The 26,449-nt window shown below is 35.3% G+C and overlaps 1 protein-coding gene across 1 annotated transcript; it reads left to right on the forward strand.

The window, feature by feature from the left end:
• The first annotated feature begins 2,044 nt into the window (after positions 1 to 2,044).
• LOC124355407 lies at positions 2,045 to 26,449 on the forward strand. Its single transcript, XM_046806544.1, has 16 exons — positions 2,045 to 2,073; positions 2,980 to 3,115; positions 4,505 to 5,971; positions 7,745 to 7,876; positions 9,147 to 9,315; positions 11,137 to 11,279; positions 13,149 to 13,221; positions 14,023 to 14,208; positions 15,111 to 15,214; positions 17,325 to 17,456; positions 18,176 to 18,292; positions 18,721 to 18,985; positions 20,618 to 20,856; positions 22,436 to 22,627; positions 23,113 to 23,297; positions 25,349 to 26,449. The coding sequence occupies exons 1-15, from the start codon at positions 2,060 to 2,062 to the stop codon at positions 23,293 to 23,295; spliced, it is 3,552 nt and encodes a 1,183-aa protein (XP_046662500.1). The 5' UTR covers positions 2,045 to 2,059; the 3' UTR covers positions 23,296 to 23,297; positions 25,349 to 26,449.

Below are 26,449 nucleotides of genomic sequence, written 5' to 3' on the forward strand. Positions count from 1 at the left end.
GTGGACACCGGTCACAAATAGACAACCCCACTGTAATCTGATCAACTATGTGTGTTTAATCTCACTTTTATACTACTAGCTTATTTAACTTCTGGAATTTCTCGTGCATTTCTAAAGTTACTTCTAGGAATTTGATAATAAACCCAATATTTGCGATAATTTCAAAGAATCAAAACTTGAACATTCTGGTTTATTTTCAGATAAAGGGATTGATTCCATTCAAAAAGCCTTACAAAGTTATTCTGCAACATTGCGTTATACAATATTAATTATATTGAATAAATAGTTTTTCTAACATCGTTATGCTTTTTATAAGTACTATAAATTGCAATGCTTTTTCCTCATGAATCTTAATTACAAGTTTGGGTTTCGTTAAAAGTTCGTTTACAACGATGGAAGGATTGTGAGGGTGAATGATTTTTTTCAAACGTCGTCATTCTCGTTCTCATTATAGACATCGAAACGTGATGTTATTGATGCCTTTTACCACTAAACTATGTAAAGTGTTCAAAAAAATCTTATTACGTTAATTTTTGTACTCATATTAAATTGAAATAAATTTATGTTTACTAGAAGAAACTCATAACATATATGTGAACCCAAAAACGTCATTGTATTAAATAATTATTATATTTAATTCTTCATTACATTAGAGTCTAACATAATATTGGATATTGGATCTAAGAATTCTAAAAATGTTTTTATAGTGACTAAAAAATACTTAATAATAGTTTTTACTTTTCTGCCAAAACTTGATCGTGCAACGTTTCACGTAAACTTTTTATCATGTTTAATTTTTACCAAATATCTATAATTATAATATGTAGCTACTTCTTCATAATATTAGATAAAAACCCCATAAAAATGTTTTAATGAGTTATTGTTATGTTAAAATTTATAACTTTACAGATGTAAGGGCATTTACATATTTTATTATTCGTAGTAATTTTATTTTTTCACGTATTTATTAATTTTTTTCATTTTCTAGTACTTGAAGTAGTGTGGATAGAACAAAGTATCAAAGATACTATAAAACTAGAGTGTAGGAACAAATTTTAGCTTGATTAAGTTATGTTTTTATTTAAAATTCTTGGCAAAAATGTTTTTTGTGTGTTTATAAAAGTTTTTTAATTTTTTGGGGTAAAATAATATTATTTCCAAATAGAGTGCAAAACAGTTTTTATAACCACTGATACAAATAAAATTTTATAGTTATGAGTACAAAATACAAATTAGCTCACTCTTCCTAAATTATAAAACAAAAATTGCCATAAATACAATACAATACATCTATTACAATATATTTCACACGACGTTATTTCTAATAACATTCTACAGATTTGTGCTTTTTTGGATTTTGTTATAAATCTTTTATGAGTGTTTAAAGTTAAAATTTTTATCAAAAACTATGCCGCTTTCCACTTTTTACAAGAAAAAATCATCTAAAAAATATCTCAGTGATAATTACTACTCATAATAGAGCATTTCTTTAAAAAAATATATACATAACAATATAGTTATTTGTAGTATTTTTTTTAGATTTTTAATGGGAACACCAATTAAGGTAGTTTGCATGGCCAAAGCACAAGGTTTAATGCAATTGTGTGAATAAACTTCATCTGTAACAAATATATGCTTGTTCACCTAGTTTAAATGCTCAAGTCAATTATCACAGAAAAAGGAATAAATGAAGTCTTGTACATAAGGTGCATATCAAATGTGTATAACTTCTGAAATACAAAGGAAATAACAAATGTGTACATAAAGAAAAGATTTTTAGATGATTCTGTAAGAAATAAATTTTATTAAAGAGAATGAGGAAGATAAATCATCGCTAAATGAGAGCCCTAAAACTACACTTTAACTTTCAATGCCTCTGTCAATTTTGTTTTATCCAAGAATAAGATTAAAAGACTTCCATGTGGTTTGCAGGTGCCATGGAAGTGCTGTTGCAGAATCTCCGATGTTCTGTCCCAGGTTTGTGCAGAACACCTGGAAGAAGTGGTGTAACGGTGGCTTCTGTTGCAGGTGCAATGGTAGTGCTGCTGTAGGGTCTGCGATGTCCTGTCCCAGGTTTGTGCAGAACACCTGGAAGAAGTGGTGTAATGGTGGCTTCTGTTGCAGGTGCAATGGTAGTGCTGCTGTAGGGTCTGCGATGTCCTGTCCCAGGTTTGTGCAGAACACCTGGAAGAAGTGGTGTAATGGTGGCTTCTGTTGCAGGTGCAATGGTAGTGCTGCTGTAGGGTCTGCGATGTCCTGTCCCAGGTTTGTGCAGAACACCTGGAAGAAGTGGTGTAATGGTGGCTTCTGTTGCAGGTGCAATGTTAGTGCTGCTGTAGGGTCTGCGATGTCCTGTCCCAGGTTTGTGCAGAACACCTGGAAGAAGTGGTGTAATGGTGGCTTCTGTTGCAGGTGCCAATGGTAGTGCTGCTGTAGGGACTGGGATGTCCTGTTCCCAGGTTTGTGCAGAACACCTGGAAGAAGTGGTGTAACGGTGGCTTCTGTTGCAGGTGCCATGGAAGTGCTGCTGTAGGGACTGGGATGTCCTGTCCCAGGTTTGTGCAGAACATCTGGAAGAAGTGGTGTAACGGTGGCTTCTGTTGCAGGTGCCATGGAAGTGCTGCTGTAGGGACTGGGATGTCCTGTCCCAGGTTTGTGCAGAACATCTGGAAGAAGTGGTGTAACGGTGGCTTCTGTTGCAGGTGCCATGGAAGTGCTGCTGTAGGGACTGGGATGTCCTGTTCCAGGTTTGTGCAGAACATCTGGAAGAAGTGGTGTAACGGTGGTCTTCTGTTGCAGGTGCAATGGTAGTGCTGCTGTAGGGTCTGCGATGTCCTGTCCCAGGTTTGTGCAGAACACCTGAAGTTGTGCAATATAGGGTCTGCGATGTCCTGTGTGTACGGTGGCTTCTGTTGCAGGTGCAATGCTGTAGCTGTGCCATGGAAGTGCTGCTGTAGGGTCTGCGATGTCCTGTCCCAGGTTTGTGCAGAACACCTGGAAGAGGGACCTCTGCTCTAACTGTTTCAAGGGGAAGGAGGACCATGCTCCTGTGGTGGACAACAGAGCCAGATATTTGGCCAGTCTCAAGGAGATCACCAAGAGACCCCCACCTCCGGTTAGTAGTAGCCTACAACAGTGTCTTCTTGGTCGTAGTAACTGGCAATCAAGAAATTACAGTATTGCACTAAGCGATGATATATAGCAAACTGCTCGAGTATCCAGTCAAATGTAAACTCCTCATAGATTGCAATACTATGTTCACAATTTTCTTTATATAAAAAAATTGTATGATATACATACCTGCATGTATTACTTCACTACACTGTAAAAAATATGGCCTACTACCTATTTTCCAAATAATCAAAAACGTTTCAAAACCCTAATAAATAAACATAAACCAAAGGAAGGTGTACTTTACATACAAACTAAATAAAAAACCTAAAAAATTATATATATATATATATATATATATATATATATATATATATATATATATATACTGTGTCAAAACGTACAACAGTGTGTACTCTTATTGATGGTTACTATGTCTTATATTTAAGTGTCATACCAACACAAGCAAACTTAAATACAAAGTTTCTAATTTGGTATACCTAAAACTGATTTGTTAACAAATAAAAATTGTCTTTAATACAGGGAGACTGCCCCCTTCAATTAAATTTGAGTGGCAAAATGTAATGTTTTGTTAATATTCCCAAACTATTAGTATTATTTGTGGTTTTATCCACAACAATGGAGTCATAGAGTAATCTTATTGCTCATTTAATGTCCTTAAAGTATTAATAGTTCTGAATTACAAATTTTTATATAAATTTTAACTATCATAAGTACCCAGCAGGGGTCACTTCTGGCTGGTCTATACCTTACAGTTGAACCTACAACTGGGCACAGCAAAAACAGATCTGTCACGTAAATCCGGGCAACCTTATGGATGTCCAAGAGCGGCACATCACTAACCGCAAATGTCGCAATTCTGGGGTGCAAGGGTAATTCAATAAATAGGTCTAGTCTACTGCGGGAGATGACTGTTGGAGTTTAGTGGGGTTCATTCCCTAATTATCAGAGGTTCTTGCTAGCCTCAACAAGGGTCTGCCACCCCCTGCCTGGTTTGACTGGAGAGGCTGGTACAGAGCTGGCCTCCCCTTCTTCCGTGGGGGATATGACTTTGAGATAGTGCCCTAATTTTTCCACATGGATCTCAATAGGAGGTGGCCCCTACCCCCTAACCTTACCCATTCTGAATATACTGTCTCTCCGGAAGCAGCGCTAAGGTTCTTATAGAACTAAGTGCAATTTATAAGCTTCTTGTCCTAAGAGAACAAACAAAAACTCCATCATAAATAGGATTTTCAAATACACGAATTCTTATATCTTTAACCACAAAAATAATATATCTACAATATTACTTTTTGTATTATATGAAGGACTACAAATAGTACTGATCATATTTTTTCAGATTGATACTAATGATTTGTATCTTTTACAGAGTATTTTGAAAGGTGCTGTCAGAAAAAACGTGTCTGGTTTTAAAGTCCATTTTCCAAAAGAGGAATCCCAAATTATAGGGTATGGTGGTGATGAATTCTCTGACAATGAAGATGAAGAATTTGATCATGTGGAAGAAGTCAGTAAAGTTCAAGAAGACGTAGTCGATGAAGAGGAAGACAAAAATTTTCAAAAACTTACAGAATCAAATACGGAATTTAATAAAGACCCAACTAATTTGTCCATAGTCAGTAGTTCTAATCCGGTTGAAAGTGTAAAAAAGACAACAAATACCACTTTGAAATTGGGCCAGATTCCAAGTTCTGGTGAGAAAAAACAAACGCTTCTAGTCTCTGTACAACCTTTTGGATCTCCAGCAAATATAACACCTTTAGCTGTGAGTCGGAAAACACATTTGAACAACCTTTTACACAGTACCGCAGACCCAATAAAACTTCCAGAAACTGTGGAAGTAAAACCTACAGCTACTCAACCTTCCATGACAAAATCAGAAACTGCGGGTGAGATTAAGACTGATGAATCTTGTGACAAAGAAGATAACACTACAAATATTAATGACAGAGTCTCATTACCTGTATCTGAAATTTCCCATGTAAATAAAATCATTGTAGATAGTCCACCAGAGTGTAAAATAGAGAACGTATCAAGTAATGAAACGAAGAAAGTAGACGACGATAAAGAAGAAAAAAGTAAAAAGACTGAAAAACAAGCAGAGATTAGATTGAGTTCCTTAATCGAGGGGAAGAAGAGTCAAATAACGAGGGGAACAATACTGACGAAATCACATGAGCAGGCGAAAACGAAAAGGTACTTCCAACTCGGACCCGTGAAACCTGACGAAGAAAGTCCAATTTCTGAAACTATATACAAGAAATTAGAAGCAAACGATAATAAAACCAGTAGCGCATTCAGTAAAGCTAAGGATACGATTTCAATCAAGACGAGCATTCAGCATAAGAACGTTAAGAACATAGCAAACGGGCTTTTTAGTAGTAAGTTGATGAAAAAGGAATTCGGCATCCAATCGGACCTTCCGTTGATGAGGATGAAGTCGATTGATTATATTGATACTAATGTAAACAGCTTGAACCAAGGAGTGGGGAAAGAGAGTGAAGTAGTTCAAGAAAAAAGGGACAGCGTGTTAGCCGACATACCGGTGGTGAACTTCGCTAAGGTTTTGCCCTCACAAAACACCGAGGACAAGAGGAAGGACGAGGTGTTGATCATCGACGGTGTGCCTGCCGAGAGCAGAGAGATGGCGGGAGAACCAGATGGTAGGGCGGACTCGGATGACTTGGATGAACCACCTCCAGATCTTCCCACCACTCCTCCTCCACTCCTGACGGAACACATTCCCAGGCCTTCTTTCCTCCATAGCATCGCCAAAGAGAAACCGAAATTGCCCACGAAACCAAAGTTGATGGAAAAGAGCCCACCCAAAGAACTGGTAAGTCACATCCTCAAACCCCTCCAGTATAGAATTGTTATTTACTCCTTTAAGAATATTCTAATGCGTGATGTTTAATCCATATGACTTTCACCTTGAATTACTTTTGTTTGCAATGTTTCAGCATTTCCTCTAATGATAATTAAATTCAGATTTTCTAAAACAGGTAATAAAATCCAGTATTACAAAAATATTATCATATAAATTATATACAATTAATTTTTTTCACAATATTATTCAAAACACTTGTAATACATAAAATAAATTGAATTTGTAAATATACCATGGAACATGTTTATATAGGTTAGTCATCACAAATAAATACAATTCTGATTGTAATCATTGTTTATAGTTTGTTACTGACAATGATTGATGAAAGGGTTTAACAGTCCTTAAAACATTTACCATCTTCGTTTTTATTGTTGTAACATAAAAATCATGATGTAAGGAGAGAAGGATATGTTCTAGCGCATGTAGGCGGAGTCAGTGATGGCGAGGTGACATCAACCAGTTAACACATCTGACTGTTACACTCCACAGGACTATACTGTTCCACACGCTCACTGTTTAGTACCATTTTTACGGCTTAGTTCTTTCAATTCAGTGATAATATTTATGTTATTTCGAATTTGAAAAACAGCTAACAAGTAATTAAATTTATAATGTCTGGGCTAGCTGGATCAGTGTATAGTTTGTATAATTTGGACAGCTTACAAAAGTCTGTTCTGTTAAAAGATTTTGAAAAATGAAAATTTAGCGAGGCAAAAACTTCAGACTTGACATAGGACGTACAAGGTCACAAGAACCAGGATTTGTTGAATTTAGTTTAAAGCCAAATATTTTTCAGCTATTGCAACAATCTTTTATAAATGTTAAAGGCTTTACTTAATTAAAAATATCTAGGCTTAGCAGAAGTCACAGCACTTCTAAAATAATATAAAATAAGTTTTTATACTTTTTGTAATGCAAAAGAGTGGCTTTTAGCAAAATAAAGAAAAAAACTTACTGAAGAATAGAAATATGTATCATATATTGTAAATAAAAATCTTACAATAATGTGTGTTTAGATAGGAATATTAATCCAAAAATGTATTAGTTATCAGAACTAGATTTAAAATGTTTATTTAAACATCAATACTGAATAAATAAATTTGTCCAAAGTTGCTTTTTTTTAATGGAACTGTTTTCAAAACACATATAGGCTGTTATAAAATGTTTTGATTCCTCTTAGATTACTTACTGAATCAACTAATTATAAATAGTTTTGTCAAGACTTTTCCAGAATTTAATATGCTTCCTTAGTAAACTGTTTTATTAATAAATATAACTATACTTTAATAGTTAAACATTTCATAGTTAAGTAAACAATACAAAGAAAGTTTTAATATATTAAGACACTAAGAAAACATCTCTACACCGTTTATAGCAAAAGTTATGGGCAAATAACACATATTTGCGCATATCAATACATTTCATGCGTGATATCTTTTAGTAAGAGGAGCCCAGCTTACTTCTTTATGTAGTATCTAATGTTTCTGGTGTGCTTAGTTTTCGTAAGAGGTGTCTTTTTCTAGATGGCATTAAAATGTAAGGGGTTATTTGCCCATAACTTTTGTTAGGATCGTTTTAGAGATATTTTGTTCACGCCATTGTGTTTCCATTGAATAGTCCTTTAAAATGACATGTCACAAGATAGGGGTTGCAATTTAAAAATTTAAGTGACTTCCTTTTCCCTAAATACTGCAAGTTACCAATGATTGTGTTATTCGACAGGTGCTAGACCAAGCAGAGCTGGACGCCATGCCCTCGGACCCTAGTCTGTCTCCCACCTCTCGACACAACCTCATCACCAAGAGACAAGCACCCAAGCCCCCACCCACCCCGCTAGGCGAGAGTCCGCCCAAGGTGAGTCTTGGACTTACTGTCTTATAAATGAGATGGTCACTGCAAACTTGAATTTACATATATTTTTTGTTATTGGTGAAGGGAAAAGGCCTACATTCAGAATTTAGAATTCCCACATTGTAAATATTTTGAGAAATTACCTTTACCTTAGTGAATTTTAGACCAATGTGGAGTAACCCCAAAGTCAAAGTCCATAGCTTTCTTAGTTATGGAGCCCTATGACATTTTTGAAATAAAGTAGCTGTATATCATGTTTATCAGGTACATATTAGGACACAAAAGTAATAGTAAACCAATGGATATCATAAACAACAGCTGTTGTATATCCTTAGAAAACTAGATGCCATAAATAGATATATACACTTTTCACTCATCGTACCCCTCCAATTTGTAGTCCCACCTAGGCTTGGTGACCTATGTACTCATGCAGTAGTCTTGTAAGAGATGAATACCTTGGCTATTGTTTGTTTGAAGTTTGTTATTGATGATGGATAGTTTGAAAGAGTCATAGGATTTCAGAAATTTGCCATTGTTATATGTTATATTCAGAAATTCTCCTAACGTGATCCTACTAAAACCGTCAGGATGGTGATAATTCATCATATAGCTCTTTTACTGATGTAATATCAGAACAATGCACTATAACATAGAGCGTGGAGAGAATTTTTGCCTTCCACAGAAGGATCAATAATTCCAGGTGTAATAATTTGAAGGTGAAGGAAAAGGTCCGTCTTCTTTATTATAAACATACTCATGTATGTTTATACCGGCTTTTTAATCCTCAGCTTCTTCCCACCAATGAGAGCCCTGAATTGCCTAACAGCCACTCGTCCAAATCTCCATCTTACAAACAGGAAATTACCACAAAATATCATACCACAGTGCATATATATATACATTCATTAAATTTGTATAAATGGCAATAGCCGAATTTAATTTATTTCAATAAACATTGAATCGCAAAAAGTACTTGCTCCGCCGGGACTCGAACCCGGATCTCTCACTTGCCGGGTGAATGTGTTACCATTACACCACAGAGCGCTTACTTTTTCCGATTCAATTATTTTGTATTTGGCCGTTTCTTTCACATATGTACAATGGCTATTGCCATTTATACAAATTTAATGAATGTAAATAGAAGTCATTTGACAGGTATTTGGTCTTCCGATCATATGTTAGTTTGGTTATTTAACATATATATATATATATATTGCACATGGCATTATTGCCCCTGCATTGAAAAGTTAATAATTTAAAGTTTTTTTTGTAGTTTACCGAGCTAGAGGATAATATGATGGTACGGCGTGACCGGTCCGGTAGCTGTAGCCCTCTGCCTTCCAACAGCGACAGTTCCAGCAGCTGCCAGACACCAGAACCCATCAACCGCAGAAGTCTGTCACTGAGCAATGAGACCCTCGCTGCTCCTTCCCCCCTGCCAGGTCCGTACATAATTACTGAAACTGATACATAGTGTACAAGCCTTCTGTTAAATGTGTTGTGATTAACTTGGGTCCATTTTCTATACTAAGTGCGATTTGCCGTTAGTTTTATGCTATTTTTTTATGTATGTACCTTTTTTGCCATATAATACAATGCCATTCAATGTTAAGGTGTAACATCGTCAATCTGCTCTTTCAAATTAAAAAATAAAAGAACATTTTTTTATATTTTGAAAGCAAAATTGTCATGTGCTTTATTTATTTACACATTTCAAATTACATTAGTTTACTTATACAGAGTCTGTTTATTAAGTACCAGATCTGGTTCCGAAAATCAAAATTTATTGCAAGTATTGTTACAATTACATAATAATCTTCAAAGTACATTCTTCCTGCATTGATACACTTTGTTCGGCATGTCTGCAACTCTTCAGAAACCCGTTGGAAGTCAGTGTTCCGGAATACTGTTGAGAACCTTTGTCGTCAACTCTTAAACAGCATCGATAGAGTCAAACCAATGTCCTTTGAGCTTCCTTTTCATTTGCGGAAACAAGAAGAAGTCTGGGAGCAAGGTCTGGGCTGTAGGGGGAGGGGGAGGAGAAGGCAATGTTGCCATGCTAAATTTCGCCAGCAGCTGCAACACAACAATGAATGGATTTCAAAATTAATACTTGTTCAATGTCATTTTTTTCTTATATATTTTTTCTCTACATAATTATTTAATATTCTGTAACAATCAATGTTACTTGTTTCGAGTAATATAGTATTAAATCATTTCTAGTAAAATAAAGTGTATTGCATGGAAATACAAAATGTAATCATCATACTTTTTGTTAGTTATACTTAAACATGACCTAGACATTAAAAAAATATTTGGGGTAACTACAAACAGTTTTTGCACTATCTTATTGTTCTATTTGTTTTTTATTGTTATGAATACCTTTCTTAGCTGTTATAACTGTAAGAAATTAACCATAGAATAATGAAATCTATAATGCAAAACTGATAAAAATCATTTCTTCCAATTTTGTACCCAGATAATGTTTCAGCTATTTTACATTTTGGTGTGATGTAAACTGTCTATTGAGTGCTTAATTATTGCTTCTGATTACTTTGTTCTAATATCCCTAGGTCAAGTGTTATCTTGAAGAATAATGAGTCTAGTTGTTGACTCACTCTTTGTCATTTTTTGTTGTTATGAACAACGTTTGAACGTAATTGTAGTTTTAGTTATCAATAGGTATGTGAATATACCTTAGGTAGTGTGTTAATGGTCTAGACATTCATGTACAAACCCAACAATTTTATTTCTGATATTACAGAAATTGTTACATTAATGTGTGGGTTAATTTTCTAATAAATTTTTTCATCAAAAATTTTTCTAAGTATACGAAGTAAGTAAGTAAGTATAGTATACAAAGTAAGTAAGTATGGTATACAAAGTAAGTATAGTATATGGAGTAAGTATACAAAGTGCTTGCATTAGACATAGTATTTTAAACTTAGTTTTCAATGATCAGTATATACTTATTCCTATCTATTCTGTGGAAACCTACTGTGCAAAGGTATTTTTCTTATAAGAATCAAAAGGTCACATTGTTTTTGTTCAACTTACACTACAACTCCATTAAGCCACTTTGTATTTGATCTATACTTATATTTTAATAAATAGGAATAGTAAATGGAGCAAACACAATTTATTAATTTTAAACATTGCAGATCTTCAATACGAAAGTAACTTCACTGTGCTGTTTTAGTGTTGGAGAAGAAGAAAAATAACAAGATGAGGTCAACGTTGCGCAAATTTCTGCGCCTCGCTAGCCGGGAAGAGTTTAAGTTTGAGGATGGTGGGGGAGGAGTCCCACCCTCTGCCCCCGCCCCGACCCCGCCCAGAGATCATCCACCCTCTTGATCTCAACAAGTCAGGAGTCCAAGTGCTGCGTAGTGATGGCAGTTTAGTCAAGGTATATTTTAAAATCTACAGTCATAAAAAAAACTGAAAAATTTATATTTTCCGTACTTACTACTACTAATTTGTTTTCTTTACATCAAAAAATTTGAGGTTTATCTTTCTGTAGAATGACTAACCAAGCTGGATAATCTAAGCAAGAGAATTAAGAAAGAATACTAGCTCATACTTTTAACTGAACAGTTTATCTGCTCACCTTTTATTACTGATCTTGTTGATTTGAATACAAAAGCAAATTTTTAGGCAGGTAGTGTTAATATCTGCCTAATGCTGTCAACCTCATGACAGAATGTACCGAGCATGTTTAAATATCTTCACTGGAATTTAATGTATAGTTGTGATCAAGATAACAAAACCATGTTTATTAACTGATTTCAATTAAAAAGGTGTGGTTGGAGTTCATAGTTTTGAGATATCAACCATTTACATTTATGGCAGGCTAGCAGTAACCCGCGGCTTCGCACACAGTTTTAAAAATCGAAAGTAGTCTTTGTAGTCAAAGCATTTATGATTGAATATATTGAGACCCTTTGTCGTTTTTCAAACAGAAGTAGGCACAACTCTGACACTTTTCAATTTTTTATCCATGTTAATAGATTTAATTGTTAATATAATGTTTATTGGTTATTTCAAGATTTGCGCGTGTAAGATCATGCACGTCAACTTTCGGCCATTTAAATTCTCTTTTAGTCTAAGTTATTTCCAGTGACAGAGTTGAGTCAGCCTTCTTGCCCCGAGATCAGGATGAAGAGAATATATTCCAAAAGAAACCAACTTTGATCAAAAAGTGATACTTTCGGACCTTGTAGTTTACTTCCGGTCTAATATATTTTCAGTATCATAATTGTTGAGAGTGCCTTGTTGCCAAGATCAAGAAAATCTGTCAAAAAGTGTATATATAATCATTATAATTTACTCCGGTCTTAGTATTTATGTTTCATAGTTGATTTTGCCTTGTTTCCCGATCAAGAAAAATATGTACATACACTGGTTTGAGAAGCGTACTTATGTCAAAAGCATTTTTGCATAAAAAAGGCCAACTTTGAAATAAGAGATAATAAACTGAATATTTCTATATACCTTTATTTTGGTGTTCTAAAAGTTGTCTCAAAAGTTTCATATAATCTTGTGTCTGCGTCGTTGTTAGTGATTAAAGGTCAAAAGTAAATAAAAACAGTTTTTCTCGATTATTTCAGTTTATATTGCTCCACTGATGTTATCAGTGATGTTATTAATGAAAATTTAATTCAAATGTCTGTATGTCATGTGTCCTTTTCATCAGAAAAATTAATCAAGTTTATTTCAACCAGTATATAAGAAATCCTGTAAATTCAATGTGTCAGATTTTAATTTAAAATTTACTTAATTATATTTACAGCTTCAAATTTTTAAACTATATCCAGGTTGTTAATTTTTTGTGTAACTCAAAACCAAATTATGTCTAAAACTGTTTACTTTGTTGTGTGTGTAAATAAATATAACTTAATACAAAAGTATGTAGCAGAATAATTTGTTGTAGGAAAAGCAGTAAAAGAACAGAACAAATTTTATTCTAAATCAAAGGTTTTGTGTTTATTCAAAGTTTATAAATAAAAAAATACCTATTTTATTTAACTTTTACGTTACAATTCATAGTCAGTAAATTTGTTTTATAACAACATTATAGTTATCAAAAGATACGGTACAAAAATTATAGTTTGGTTTATAAAACAGTTAGATATGACTATATTTATGCTGTACCTTTTTATTTTTCTGTTATTATTATGTGTCTATTGATATTTTCCACTTCATCAAAGGGTTGTGGCATTTCAACTATGTGTCAAAGCTAGTTCGAGTGTAGCAAACAAAGTATTGCTTGTTTCAGTCACAGAACAGTTTTCCAGACACCCCCTCTTCTCCCTACATCGCCCACGTCCCCATGCCTTCTGGCTACCATGGTAAGCTCAGATTTCTGTTTGTTTATCATTTGTTTGGGATTAAATCTTTATTACTTACAGAGAGTCTGTAGTGATCATTTTATCTTACATTACTAAGTAGATTGCTGTTTGCTTTTTTAATCAATAGCTACAAGTTCTATTATGGCTTATTGTAATTAGATTATAATCTTATGTTTATAGAAATCTTCAACTCAGAATTGTTTTAATATTTTAGGTCAATATTAATTGTACAGTAGATATTGCTTTACATTACCAGACAGTGAATGTCTTTAATAACATGTTTCTCTATGTCGTGTACCTCATCAGGTACACACCAGACTTTTGTAAAGCACGTCGTGCTCTTAATGAGGTACACGTTGCTATGCATTTCCTTATTGCGTTTTTATTGTTTGCCTGTCAGAGCGGTTTGTTAAATTTGATCCCACGCTTAAATGAATACCTCAGACTATCGTGTACCACATCAGGCGCACAATTACTTAGTTATATAGTTAAATAAACTTTTAGGTACCCTTTGGTGTACACGGAGGAACATTGAAAGAATATGTTGAAATAATTTTGTTTGTGTAAATTACAAAGCTTAATACTTTTCTCGTTATACTTCAACATTTAATGTAACAAAAATTATTGCGGTTTTTTTCAATTATTGTTGAAAAATTCAACAGCATTTTTAAATAGTCCGGAAATTAGTCATTGTGAATGTGTTAGAAATTCTTTCCAATTGAGATTTTCCTGTAGATATTAACACTTTGCAAATTATGTGTTTCTGTAATAATTAATGATTACTTGTGGGTGTGTCCCAAGGAGTGAGACCCAGCAAACCACCACCTCCGCCACGCAGCCAGTCTCTAGACTCTGCCCTAGGGGGGGACCCCCGCCCTGCCCGCCCTCCCCCACCCCACAAACACCTGCTGAGCTCTCAACGTCACAGTGACACTCCCACCCCCTCACCCGCCCCTGGGAACGGACACTCTGTGTATGTCAACATCGGTACGTACTCGATCATCTGACACTCTTGACTCTACTGGATCTAACTGACTTTATTGTACATTATATCGGAGTTATTAAATAATAGAAATATGCCAGCATTTCACTAGCAGTATTTTTTTTTTACCAATATATGTACATTGTGCTGTTTTTTTTTTTTTTTTTTTCGTCTTATTGTTACAAAAATAACTATTAAAAGTCCTTGTGTGATAATCTTGAACATACTTAGCTTAATCTTGATAAAAGTAATACATATGTACACTAGAATGTGATTAACCAAACTGGACAGGATTGGCTTCTGTACTTTGGATTCTAAAGAACAAAATAAATACTGAGATTGTAATAACTTATCTTAATTTACAGATAAATTCAATATTGTTTGATAAAAATGGTTTATTATGCAATAAATTACAAGACTAATGCCTACCATTATTGCTTGAGCTAACAAGGGCTAGTACAACTATGCAACAGACCTGGAATCTTCAACGTAATTTCGTAAAAGGGTTTTTTTTAACTCAGTGTTACTAATGATTGGACTTTTACTTGTTGGTAATATTTGTGTCATCTGCTGATCTCTGCGTCATGAAAAAGATAAAACAAGATTAACTATAAATAATTATTATTCCATTAATATTCCTTTTCCGTACTTTACTAGTAAACTTTGGAGAACACTATATTTTGCAGTTCCAAAAAATGAACATGAGGTTACAATAGAAAAATTTTACAACTTTACAAAACTTTAATAACACTTTACGATTATGGTAGTTATATAATATCATAAATTACAGGAATGTTTCCTGTAGCTAAGAGTGTGGACCATCGTAACACTCTCCACGTGTTTAAAATACAATCTTTATCACTGCAATCAAAGATTGTAATTGGTTGACTGACTGTCGTGTGTTCAGGGGAGGTGCGTTCAGCGATCGCTCCGGCCAAACCTCAACGTACGGCCAGTCTCAGAGAGAAGGACAACTGTGACGCGGCGTATCAAGCCACCTCTGCTCTTCAGGTACAGTGTAACACGCTTGTGTAAAATATAACGCTTCTGTGGATATAACATTATAATGATGTATTTTTACCCTTGCTTATTTAAAATACTTTGAAGATAATAACTATTGATTTACTAATCACCAATATAAGAAATTAAATGTTTAAAAATCAACACAGTGTCACAGAAATGTGTGGATATATTTTTGTATTGCTTTTGTTATAAATACTTTGTAACAATTTCATCTTGTTCAATTTGTGTGGGACTGAATGAGTTGTAGAAAAAGCCTCATTGTGCTTTCTTTTAAGAGTTAGTTGGAGTGTAACATCCTTGACTTGTACTTTATAAAAACAATATTAAAATTTTATACTCTTGTTTTTGGTTGTAGAATGAGGGATAGATCTAATTTTTTTATCATTAAAAAAACATGATTCTTAGCCAAGCATTATTTTTTAATTTTTATTGTAAAGTTTTAGTTTTAGTATTCAAACAATGAAATGAAAAGTTGAAATATTTATCCAAGGAATCAATAAAAAATTTGAAAACATTTTTATGCATATCTTTAAAATGAGACAAATGAGGTGAAAAAAATGTTTGAGGCTTACCATTTTTCTTATGGGACTAAAATCAAAATGGCCGGAATAGTGCAACCGGGTTGTAATTTCATAATACATATCTAATAATTCACAGTTTGTTGTGATATCTTTAGCACAAACTATTTTGTTTAGTGTATCGGGCATAATTAAACTACTAAAATGTTTCAGTTCTCACGCAACCAAAATCATGTTTGTAAACCAATAGTATTAGTAAGTATTCTAAATAATCAGTGGTGTGTTATCTTTATTACCAATGGTTAAACACCAAGTGTTGGTTTCGATTTAAAAACTAGACATAGTTTCATTGGTGTTCGTGTGTTTGTGTCAATGGTAAAATTCTCATCACTAAATTAAATTTATGGATTTTCTAGGCCGAATCTAAATTTATTTATATTTTATCTCATTTAATCGTAGACAATTGGTAAATGGCAATGGTAAGTGGTCGGAGGAAACTACCGTGGAGTGTGGCGTTCCACAAGGCTCCGTTTTGGGTCCCCCCACTTTTCTTAATCTATATAAATTATCTGCCTTTGTCTGTTAATTCTAAAACCATTTTATATGCAGATGACACAACCTTCTTTATTGTCAGTAAAAGTTTTAATGATCTTGAACTGTTGGCAAATGATACATTAAGAAATGTCTCAAATTGGTTTCATGCAAATGGGTTGTTGCTTAATAAGGACAAGACTAAACAAATGATTTCTTTTTTTCCTTGGGGCGGCCTACTACCATGCACTTAAGCCTCAAGGGCTTTTTGCGCACCGTGGAAACACACCATGAGGCCCACCTATTATTTAATCTTAGGAACAATTTGGATTCATTGGATGATGGTTTTTAAAAAATAGTTAAGTTCTTGGGTATTAATATAGACAAATATTTGACATGGGGAGTATACATTGATAACTTAAATAAAAGACTGTCACGAGTTATTTATCTCTTGAGTAGACTGAACAATATAATACCAGTAAACTATATTAGAGTTACATATTTCTCCTTGTTCCAATTCGTTTTTAGATATGGACTAGTATTGTATGGTAACTGCTCCATGATAGAAGAAATATTATTACTGCAGAAGAAGGTTATTGGAGCTCTTAAACAATTTGAGCCTAGATATAAATCCAAATTTAATTAAATTTAAACATGAAATTCCATATCCATAACACACATAATAAAAAGATTCTGAAATTGGACAATGTGGGTTAAGTAAAACCCTTAACAGCAATGTTGTGGTATTTTTGAAGGTTTATAATTTTGTTGAAAGACAAATTAGCTCAATTCCCCTTTGACGGATTTAAAAATAATTTTTATTCTTGGCTGTTGGAGAGTCCATTTTATAGCTTAAATGAATATTTGAATATTGAAAATATGGATTTTAATGATTATTGAGTTTTTGTATTCTGTTACAATATCTGTTGTGCTGTATAGGCTGTAATAATGAGCTGTATTTATGACTATGTCAATGATGTTGTACATTTTTGTGGCAAATAAAAATGATGAAATGTGTAGTAGAAATTAAGACAAAACAATGTTTGTAGATGTCGGAGAACCTGTACGAGAGTCTGGCCCCGGAGTGTGACCTGAGTCGAGAACGCTCTTCGCTGCCCTACTACGGCAGTGAGACAGAGTCGGACATTTACTGTCCTTACACCTTCGCGTACAGTCAGAAGGTATACATCTTCGTTATTAATGTGGACATAAACAAATTTGGCTGCAAATTCTAAAGCATTCATCATAGAGTTATTTGTGTCACCATGTTTACTCTTGAAGTTGTGTACTATTCTAATGTCCCAATGAATTATTAATTTAATGTGTTTAACTTTATAACCTGAATAAGTTGTTGAAAAAACTTTAAATTCTTGATCTTTCACGATAATGCTTTCTCTCTCAAAAACTTGGAGAATTTGTGATCTAGAGTATTTAAGTGAGGTGAAAGGGATAAATGATGGTAAGCCTACTGATTTTCCTATCAACCAGTAACAAATCTTGTATTTATTTATTTATCTCATGGAAAGACTATAAAATATGCAGAGCCCAATTACGTTGTGGCATTGAAACATAAAATTAACCCTGCATAATATTATCAAACACCTCAAAATAAAAAATCAATACAAAACAATAAAAACAGTTTCAAACTTTCTGAACAATTTTACTGTTTGAATAAATATAATGTGAATTATAAACACCTGACAAGGAATTGAAGAAAAAAAGTAGAAGAAACAAAAAAGAAATTTTGATAACGATAATTACTGCCAAAATAGTTATTTCTGGATTGAATATAAAACGTTAAATGATTTAAAAGCACATTTACAACAAATACTTGCAGGAAGTTGGCGTACAATAAAAGCAGTTTTTATACAATGTATTGTATCTTCACAAACTGTTCCAGGGCGGTGAGGAGCTGAGAGGCTGCAAGCTGCGTAGTGTGGTGCACAAGAACCTGGAGGACAACTACGGTGCTGTCGTGGTGGCCAACCATGAAGCCTTGACTCAGCTTCTGGAACAGGTACAGTACAGTATATATACTCCAATATTCTGACTAGACATCGCATACTACATGATGCTAATCACTCAATATCATTTCAATATTTAACCTTCTATTTTCTAGATCCTTCATTAGATATGTGTTGTGAGGGCATTATAGACCTTTCATTTGATGTACGACTCGACCTATGCTCTCATTTTAGATTTTCTTCTGACTCCTTGCGTGCCATCCCCCTGACATGACAAAAGAAGTAGATTTATAGATGCAGTAATGATGTACCAAGTTTTATTGCTTTACCTGTAATCGTTCAGGAATTATCAAGCCTGTGCGGGACTTTTTTTACACCCTGTATATCTGGGGAGCAGCAGTGGACATGTTTAGAAGCAGTGCAAAGGATTTATTAAGTATTGTACACCTCTAACTACAGACCTATGTTGTTGATCCTTCAGGTGAACCAAGGTCCTGCAGTGCCAGCGTCGTTACGTGCGATCAAGACTCAGAGTGGACTGCAGTGGACAGACTTCACGGTGGAGAGCGGTGGGGAGGCGGCGGGGGGGCGGGTGTTCCTGCCTGCCCAGTGGGGTGGAGCCCCTGTCACTCTGTGTCTCACAGCGGGCCAGGCCAGGCTTCCGGCATGCCTTGGACCTGTCACACAGTTCTTCGACCTGGTGGCCAGCCAGTTCCTCCATCAGGACAAGACTGAGCTTGTACAAGGTGTGTCATGTAGTACACTCTATTCTACAGAAGCTATCCATCATACTTTTAGCTGGAATATAGAATTTCATTGTAGCCTAAGGTAAGGCTGCAGCTTCCTAACCGAGAAGTAATGGGTTCAATTCTGAAAGTCACACTAGAAACTAATTTAAAAATCATATTCTTCTTAACCCTCTATCTGTCGCACCAATACTCATATGATGTGTCTAAGAAGTTTGTTCGTAATATTATCAATTTTTGAGCTAGATCTTCATCTTGGCAAACATAGGATGGCCACACATGTGGACTGTATGGACAACATTTAAAAATTCTTTCCATTTAACCCCTTACAGCTCCTTAATGTGATTTGCAGTGTGTGGGCAGGCATTGTCATGAAGGACCAGAACTTTGATACTTCACTGGCCTTTTCAGTTGTTTGAATGCCTCCCATAGCTTTGTTATCATTTCCAAATATATATTCCCAAGTTACATTTTATAGCTCTAATATGTTTACCAAAATTACACCCATTCTGTCTCGAAAATCATACCCATGAGATTCATGAAATATTGTATTGTTTTTTTTTAGATCTTAAATGTTCACACTCTATGAGCTATAATTACTTTTGTGTTTATTGTTACTGGTGTGAAACTGCCAACAGATTCCACCGAGGAGTTTCCCCTCACTACCCCCACCATACTTCATAGCCAGTTCCCCCCACTTATCTTAACGAGATAAGAAATTGGTGTGACAATCGTCGTTGTTTTGTATGTTAATTAAACTGTTTATTAGGTTTTGTGATTTATCTGTTTGAAAATTAAACATGCCACCACGTCACCACTACGTGTATGAGAGCACTGTAGATCCCGTGTTAGAAGACGACACAAGTGATACATTTTTTTAAGATGAATGTCAGTCAAATTGTTGTTTATGTTAAAAGAACATTGTAGATTGTGATTTTTATCTTGTTTCCTTTATCTTTATAATGGTTTTCCATTGAAATATCTCACTCTATCTCAAAAATGTCAATTATAAATTTGCATTAAACACAAAAAATTCACATAAAAAATATTACAATCATGTTACTTATGTGCATGATATGTTTTACTTTACTCGGTTTGCTCTGTACCTTATCTTCTCTAATAGCACATGCATGATAAAGAGATGTAATACATTGTAATATTTTTCATATGTATCAATAAATTCTATTCTATTTTTATTAAAATCTTATCACAATTTGTGAGTGTGGGTGAAATGTGACAATTAATTTATACTCAGAAACTTCAAACAAGTTCAATGGAAGAATTTTATTTTCTTTTTTATTAAGTTAATTTTTACTATTTGTCATTGTCATGTTTCATGTCACTTAATGTTCTGTTTTAAAATTTATTTGTAGACAATTTAAAAAATGTACATTTTTACTAAAGTATAATTAAGGTACAATATGGTAAAATAGCGGTTTTCTTGAACTTTAGCCTTCGTTTTTGAACATACTGGACTACATCTTCACTCTTCCTTCAATCGTAAGTTATGTTCTGTACAGGCTTCGTATAAGATACAAAAAGAATTGCTCAAAGATCTACCAAGATTTTGCTAAAGATTGCCAATCTCAGGCCAATCTGCTAAATCATAATTTTGTGAATATTTGCTCACAGTGTCCATAGCAGTACTGGTGAGGCAAGAGTTCTTTTCACTGCCAAGTTTTGCCGCCCAACTTCCATCCTGTGCTGACGCAGTGAGAGAGTCAGCACTGCTGATGGTCCAGGTGGTGAACAGTCTCAAGACCCTGCAGGCTCAGGGGCGGGAGGAGGCCAGTCTCTCCCAGTTTGTGGTGTCTAGAGAGGACAGACAGTTCAGCCCCAGGGTGTGTTTGTTACCTCAGGACGCAGATAAGGTAAGTTGCAGGTGGAATGATCAGAGTAAGCATTTTTTCGTACTATAAGATAATTTTAAAATTGAAATTTGAAGCAATGGTGGACATTTTATGAACTGATGCACCCTTTTTGTATGAAACCATAATTGGGGTGGATGTCAATATGCTGTAAGGCATTCTGGGTTCATAGTGATCATTGTGACATCTTCCACTTCATCTGAATATGCCAGGTCTGGAAGCTCAGGAACTATTAATGGCAGTAGTTTGGCCAGGAGTGGTGAATTTTCCCAGGAGGACTTGATAGGTTGTTTTCGGCGGTTTGTGGAACTGCTGAAGTTGTAGACTGGTGGGCCTCATGGTGTGTTTCCGGGGTGTGCAAAAAAGCCCTTGAGGCTTAAGTGCATGGCAGTAGGCCGGCCCAAGGGAAAAAAAAATTTTTTTAATGGCAGTATAAGATACTGTTAATCCATCCTTCAAAACTCATCCATACGCTGCTCAGAAAAACCATTGGAATAGTTCATATTAAATGTTTTTAGGCATCAACCTTACAGCTCAGATTTGGCTCCCAGCAATTTCAGGATGTTGGAAAGTTCAAAGATGTGGTCAACGAATGGTCCAAGATTGTTTGTCTAAAAATTTAAAAATTAGTGAATAAGTGTGATATGTGCTTAAATGTGCAGGGAAACAATATTGAGTTATTTGTAAAAGAAAATTCAATCAATATTTTCACGGATAGTCAGGCAGCATCGAAGGCGCTGGACTCTTGTGTGTTCAAACCCAAACTTGTCTGGGATTGCTATCAAGTCATTTCTTCCCTTGTCAGAATCAACAATGTGACTGTTTGTTGGGTTCCTGGTCACGAGGGGATCCCTGGGAATGAAAGAGCTGATGCCCTGGCCAACCCGGGCTCAGCGTCAATTATGACAGGTCCTCAACCGTTCTGCGGTATTCCAAGGTGTGAATCCTTTGGGGCTGTCTTGAAATGGGTTCACGCTGAACATGAGAGAAGGTGGAGGTTGCATCCAGGCTTGAGAATGAGCAGAATGGTACTACATTGGCCTTCCTCCAGGGTGGCATCTGACCTTTCACTAAGTAGATCAATGTCTTCTCGGGTTGTGGGTCTTATAACGGAACATGGTCACCTGAGGAAGCATCTTCACAGATTCGGCATCCTTTGGGAGGATCCGCTCTGTAGAATGTGTGATGAGCAGGAGGAAACTGTTGAACACTTGTTCTTTGATTGCCCTTCAATAGCAAGGGAGCGGTACGTCACCTTTGGTAGTTTGGACAAGGGTGGTGAATTTCCCCAGGAGGACCTGATAAATTGTTTTCGGCGGTTTGTGGAACTGCTGAAATCATAGACTGTTAGGCCTCATTGTGTGCTTCCAGTATGCGCAAAAGGGCCCTTGAGGCTTAAATGCATGGCAATAGGCTGCCCCATAAAAGAAGAAGAAAGGAAAAATTGTAGTATTAGATTGTATATAATAAAATGTTTTTATGTACTTTTGTGTTTTATTGGGAAAATGAATATTACTTTCTGAATGACCTTTGTAGTTTCAACTCGAAGTGCATGATCTAGTAACTGGCAATTGTTGCACAGGGCGGAGAGAGTGTGTCTCTGTGTCAGTGCGCGGTGAAGGCTACAGAACTGTTGTCGCTGCCGCCACCTCTCAATGCCATCCTGCGATCAGAGTTACGCGAGGAGCGAGCCACTTCTCTGACCCGCGCTAAGGCTGCCCTGGAGCTCTGGCTATGGGGCCCCACTCACATGCCCGTATCTCCAGACACACAGGTGAGCGAGTCTGTTCACCATTAATATTCCACATAAGACAAGAATATTAAACCATCTAGAACAGGAGATATATTGTAAATATTTTAAACTTAAAACCTGCGTAATTTTTTAAAGAGTGAACCACTTTGAGGTCAGATTTACAGCATTGTATTCTATGATGATTGTTATATGACGATTTTATATTTAATAGATCAAACCTGTCTATACCCCAACAATGGTGGTAGAACATAATTGCCTATTATGCACTGCCGCTTCATAAAAGTATTTCTCAGTAAGATCTCTTTGTACAATTTCCATTTCTTTATTTCTGAAAAAGTATGAGTGTATTTTTAAACTCGTGTTATGATTATTGTATTTTATACTGTAAATTTGACTGTATTCTAAAATTTTGTGATACATATTTTCCTCGAGAGTGTTGAAGGCTTCCTGATGCTTCTGTGTCTGCAAAGATCAAAGATGTACTGAACGATCGCTCTGTGTCGCAGGGAAGCCTCCAGCGGTGGTTGGACCTGGAGAGAGCGACTGTGCTTCACTCCCTGGTGGTCCGTCGACCCCTCACGCTCAACTGTGGCGACTACTGTCACCTGTCATTCCTCGTCAGGACCAACGCCAAGGTCATGTGCGACGCTCTCGCGCTTCTAGACAAGCCTGCTACAACCACCACGTGAAGGTGATTTCCACACTAATACAGTCTCGATTATCCGGCCGTGGCAAGGTCGGATAACACGAGTAAATGATAAAAACGACCTTGAAATTGTTAAAGGCCCCCCGATACACGATTCCGATCAATGCGCGGACGTCTGCCGGCAAGGTCGGGCAGTGTGTGGGAACGGCAGATCCGGAATCGGTCGCATCACAGACGTGTCCGCGGATTGGTCGTATCGAGTATTGGAGCTTTTAATTTTTTTTTGACATCAAAATGCTCTTAAGGCAAAGTAAAAGAAACACGTTTTACAGTAGGTACTTAATCACATACAGTGCAGTGAACTACGAAACAAAACTTAAGCTTGGATAAAAAAGTTCGTGATTGTCTTTTGTCTACCCGATGTTTGTCGTTTTCTAGCCTCTAAATTTCGCAGTCTCCTCAGAATGTTTCCTCCAGCTCTGTGCATACTTTAACACCATTTCTAAAGCTTTGTATCCTTCGCTGTGTGCACTTTCCAACACCATATCCTCTTCATCTTCTTTTCCTTTTCCGTTTGCTAAGTTTACTAATTTCTTCATCTATCACTTCATATTGTTCAACTTTGGCAATACACTCATTCCTGTCCTCCTCTGTTGCGTTTGCACAACTCGGCACTTGTTGTGATAACGGAAGTAGGTCAGTATTGTCCAGTGCAGTCTCCTTCTGTACATTTTCACCACACAGAGAATCTTCATCCAAGATTTAGCAATGGTGTTTGCTCCACACTCTCCCATGATTGGGCCACATAGTAAGCCACGTCTTTCAAATTAAGATGAAGCTATTCGTTCACCATGTCTTCTCTGTGGTCCATAGTGTCAATTAAAGAAGAAAGCAGGTTTCTACGATAATTCCTTTTCATTGCCTCTTCTGATCCATAGGCTGACATAAGGAAGTCACAATTGGAGGCAAAAACATCGCCTTTATTTCCGTATCTTTAAGTTTCGTCCTCATCAAGAAGGCACGTTGCATTGTCAAGCAGAAATATTGCTTTTCTTGGCAAATTTTTGCATTTCAAAAACTGTTCACTTTGTGGTACAAGTTCTTAAAAGCCATTCTTTAAAAATTCTGAGTTCATCCAAGCATTTTGTATTGTATTATTTCACTGGTAAAAAGCATTTTTGGAAACAAATGCTCGGATTTTTCGACTTGCCTCATCATAGCCAGTTTCATTCTCATATCTGCCGTGGTATTATTGCATGTAAGAATTGTCACTTTTTCTTTGCTACGTTTGTAACCTGGCACTTCCGCTTCGGCCTTTGACCCTAGTGTTTTACCGGTAACAATTTGTAATTTATTTATTTCAATGGTACAACACCAATTTTACCGTAATTGAGACCAGTCTCATCACAGTTGGATATTTGATCACCTGATAGGCTTTCATTGTCCAATAGCGTATGAAGTTTGTCCCTAAACAATTGAACGGCTTCACAGTTTGCTGAAAGCTTCTCGCCACAGATATTAAGCTGCTGAATTCCCTAGCTTTTCTTCCATCTACCAGTCCAACCTACACTAGTTGTGAAATCAGGTTTATCTTCGTTAAATTCATTTCAAAACTTTAAGGCTTTTTGTTGTGAGGCTTGTCCTGATATCGGTACACCTTTATCACTATGTTGAGTAAACCACAGGTACAAAGCTTCCCTTACTTTGTACTCACATTTTTTCATAGTCTTCCGATGAGAACACCACTTTTCAATGTCATTGCGATTCCTCTTCCAATCTCCTACAGTTGCTTTTCCCCACGTTATAATCTTGTGCCACTTTTAATAGACAAGTTCCACCAATGTCTAATCTCTTCAAGGCTTTCAGTTTTTCTTCCACACAACCACCTTTTTACGTTTTGAAGCCATCGCCACAACTTTTAGACACAGCAAAATCAAAACACAACTAACAGTCTAACAAAACAGAATAAACTGGACAGAAGTAATTGTTCATGTCTCAAAGCACTTCAACTGAGGTGGTCTCAGACTGTAATCTTAAATTATTGATTTGTTGTATTCTATGTTCTTAAATGACTAAATGTGTGTCCATGATTTCAGATGGCTGTGCTCTCTGCTGCCGCTGCCATAGACCCAGTTACTCTGCTCAATACAATAAGATTTGTCTATATTTGTACAGCCGCTGTGTATTTATTGTTAAGTTTGTAAATTTGTTATGACTAGCCGTTGTTGCTCATCGTGTGACTTGCAAATTTCTCTTTTATTCAAACGTGACCATTCTGCTAAGATGGTAATTTTATTATTAATAATTTTATAATTGGTTTAGTTTTGAAAGGTGCATAGGATATTAAGTGTTTTTATATAAAATCTTCTTACTACTTGATGATTATGTTTTATTCAATACCTTTTTGCTTTAAATCATATAATTTCAGTTTAATGCTGCTTCAACAAAGTGTTTACATTGGTATTTATAATGTATAATGTACGGTCTGCTGATTTTTCTATCCATACAAACTTTTTTTAGGGTACAGTATTATATTCAGAAAATAATTTACAATTACATGTTTGCTCAATTTACAATATAAATTTTACTGTTGAAACATTTTTATAAATGGATTAGAAGTGATTGAGTACAAATATGATTAATAAATTAAACGAAACTTTAACCATTAGTCCTGCACAGGTCGATAAAATTTATTTTATTTACTGTTTAGTGCAAATGGACCATTATTAATTTTCAGATTAATTTATATTATTGCAATAATATAATATTAATCAAAATAACCCTTTATGTTTTTACATATCTTACAGAGGCATGTCAATAGTATTATTTCTGTGTATATGAGAAAATTGTATCATTACTTCAATTAATGTAGAGTGCATGTATTTGTTCCAAATTTACACTGTAGATTTCATCTTCCTTTCATTGTGACTATACATTATTTTGATATAAGATTTTGTATTGTTGTTTCCAATTAGTTTGTATTTATATTGTTGTGCAACAATTTACTTTGGAAATCTTTTTCATGAAAACATTGCATGTAAAAAAATGTTAGTTATTAGATGAAAATGTCAGAATAAAAATCTGGAATAACAGGAACTTACTGCCTTGCATTTGTTATAACGTCATGTAGATAATGTATTTGATATTTTTATATATTACAAACAACCTTTTTTCTGAAAATAAAAGATGACATAGTT

Source organism: Homalodisca vitripennis, chromosome 1, assembly GCF_021130785.1.
Source record: "Homalodisca vitripennis isolate AUS2020 chromosome 1, UT_GWSS_2.1, whole genome shotgun sequence".
Lineage (NCBI taxonomy): Eukaryota > Metazoa > Arthropoda > Insecta > Hemiptera > Cicadellidae > Homalodisca > Homalodisca vitripennis.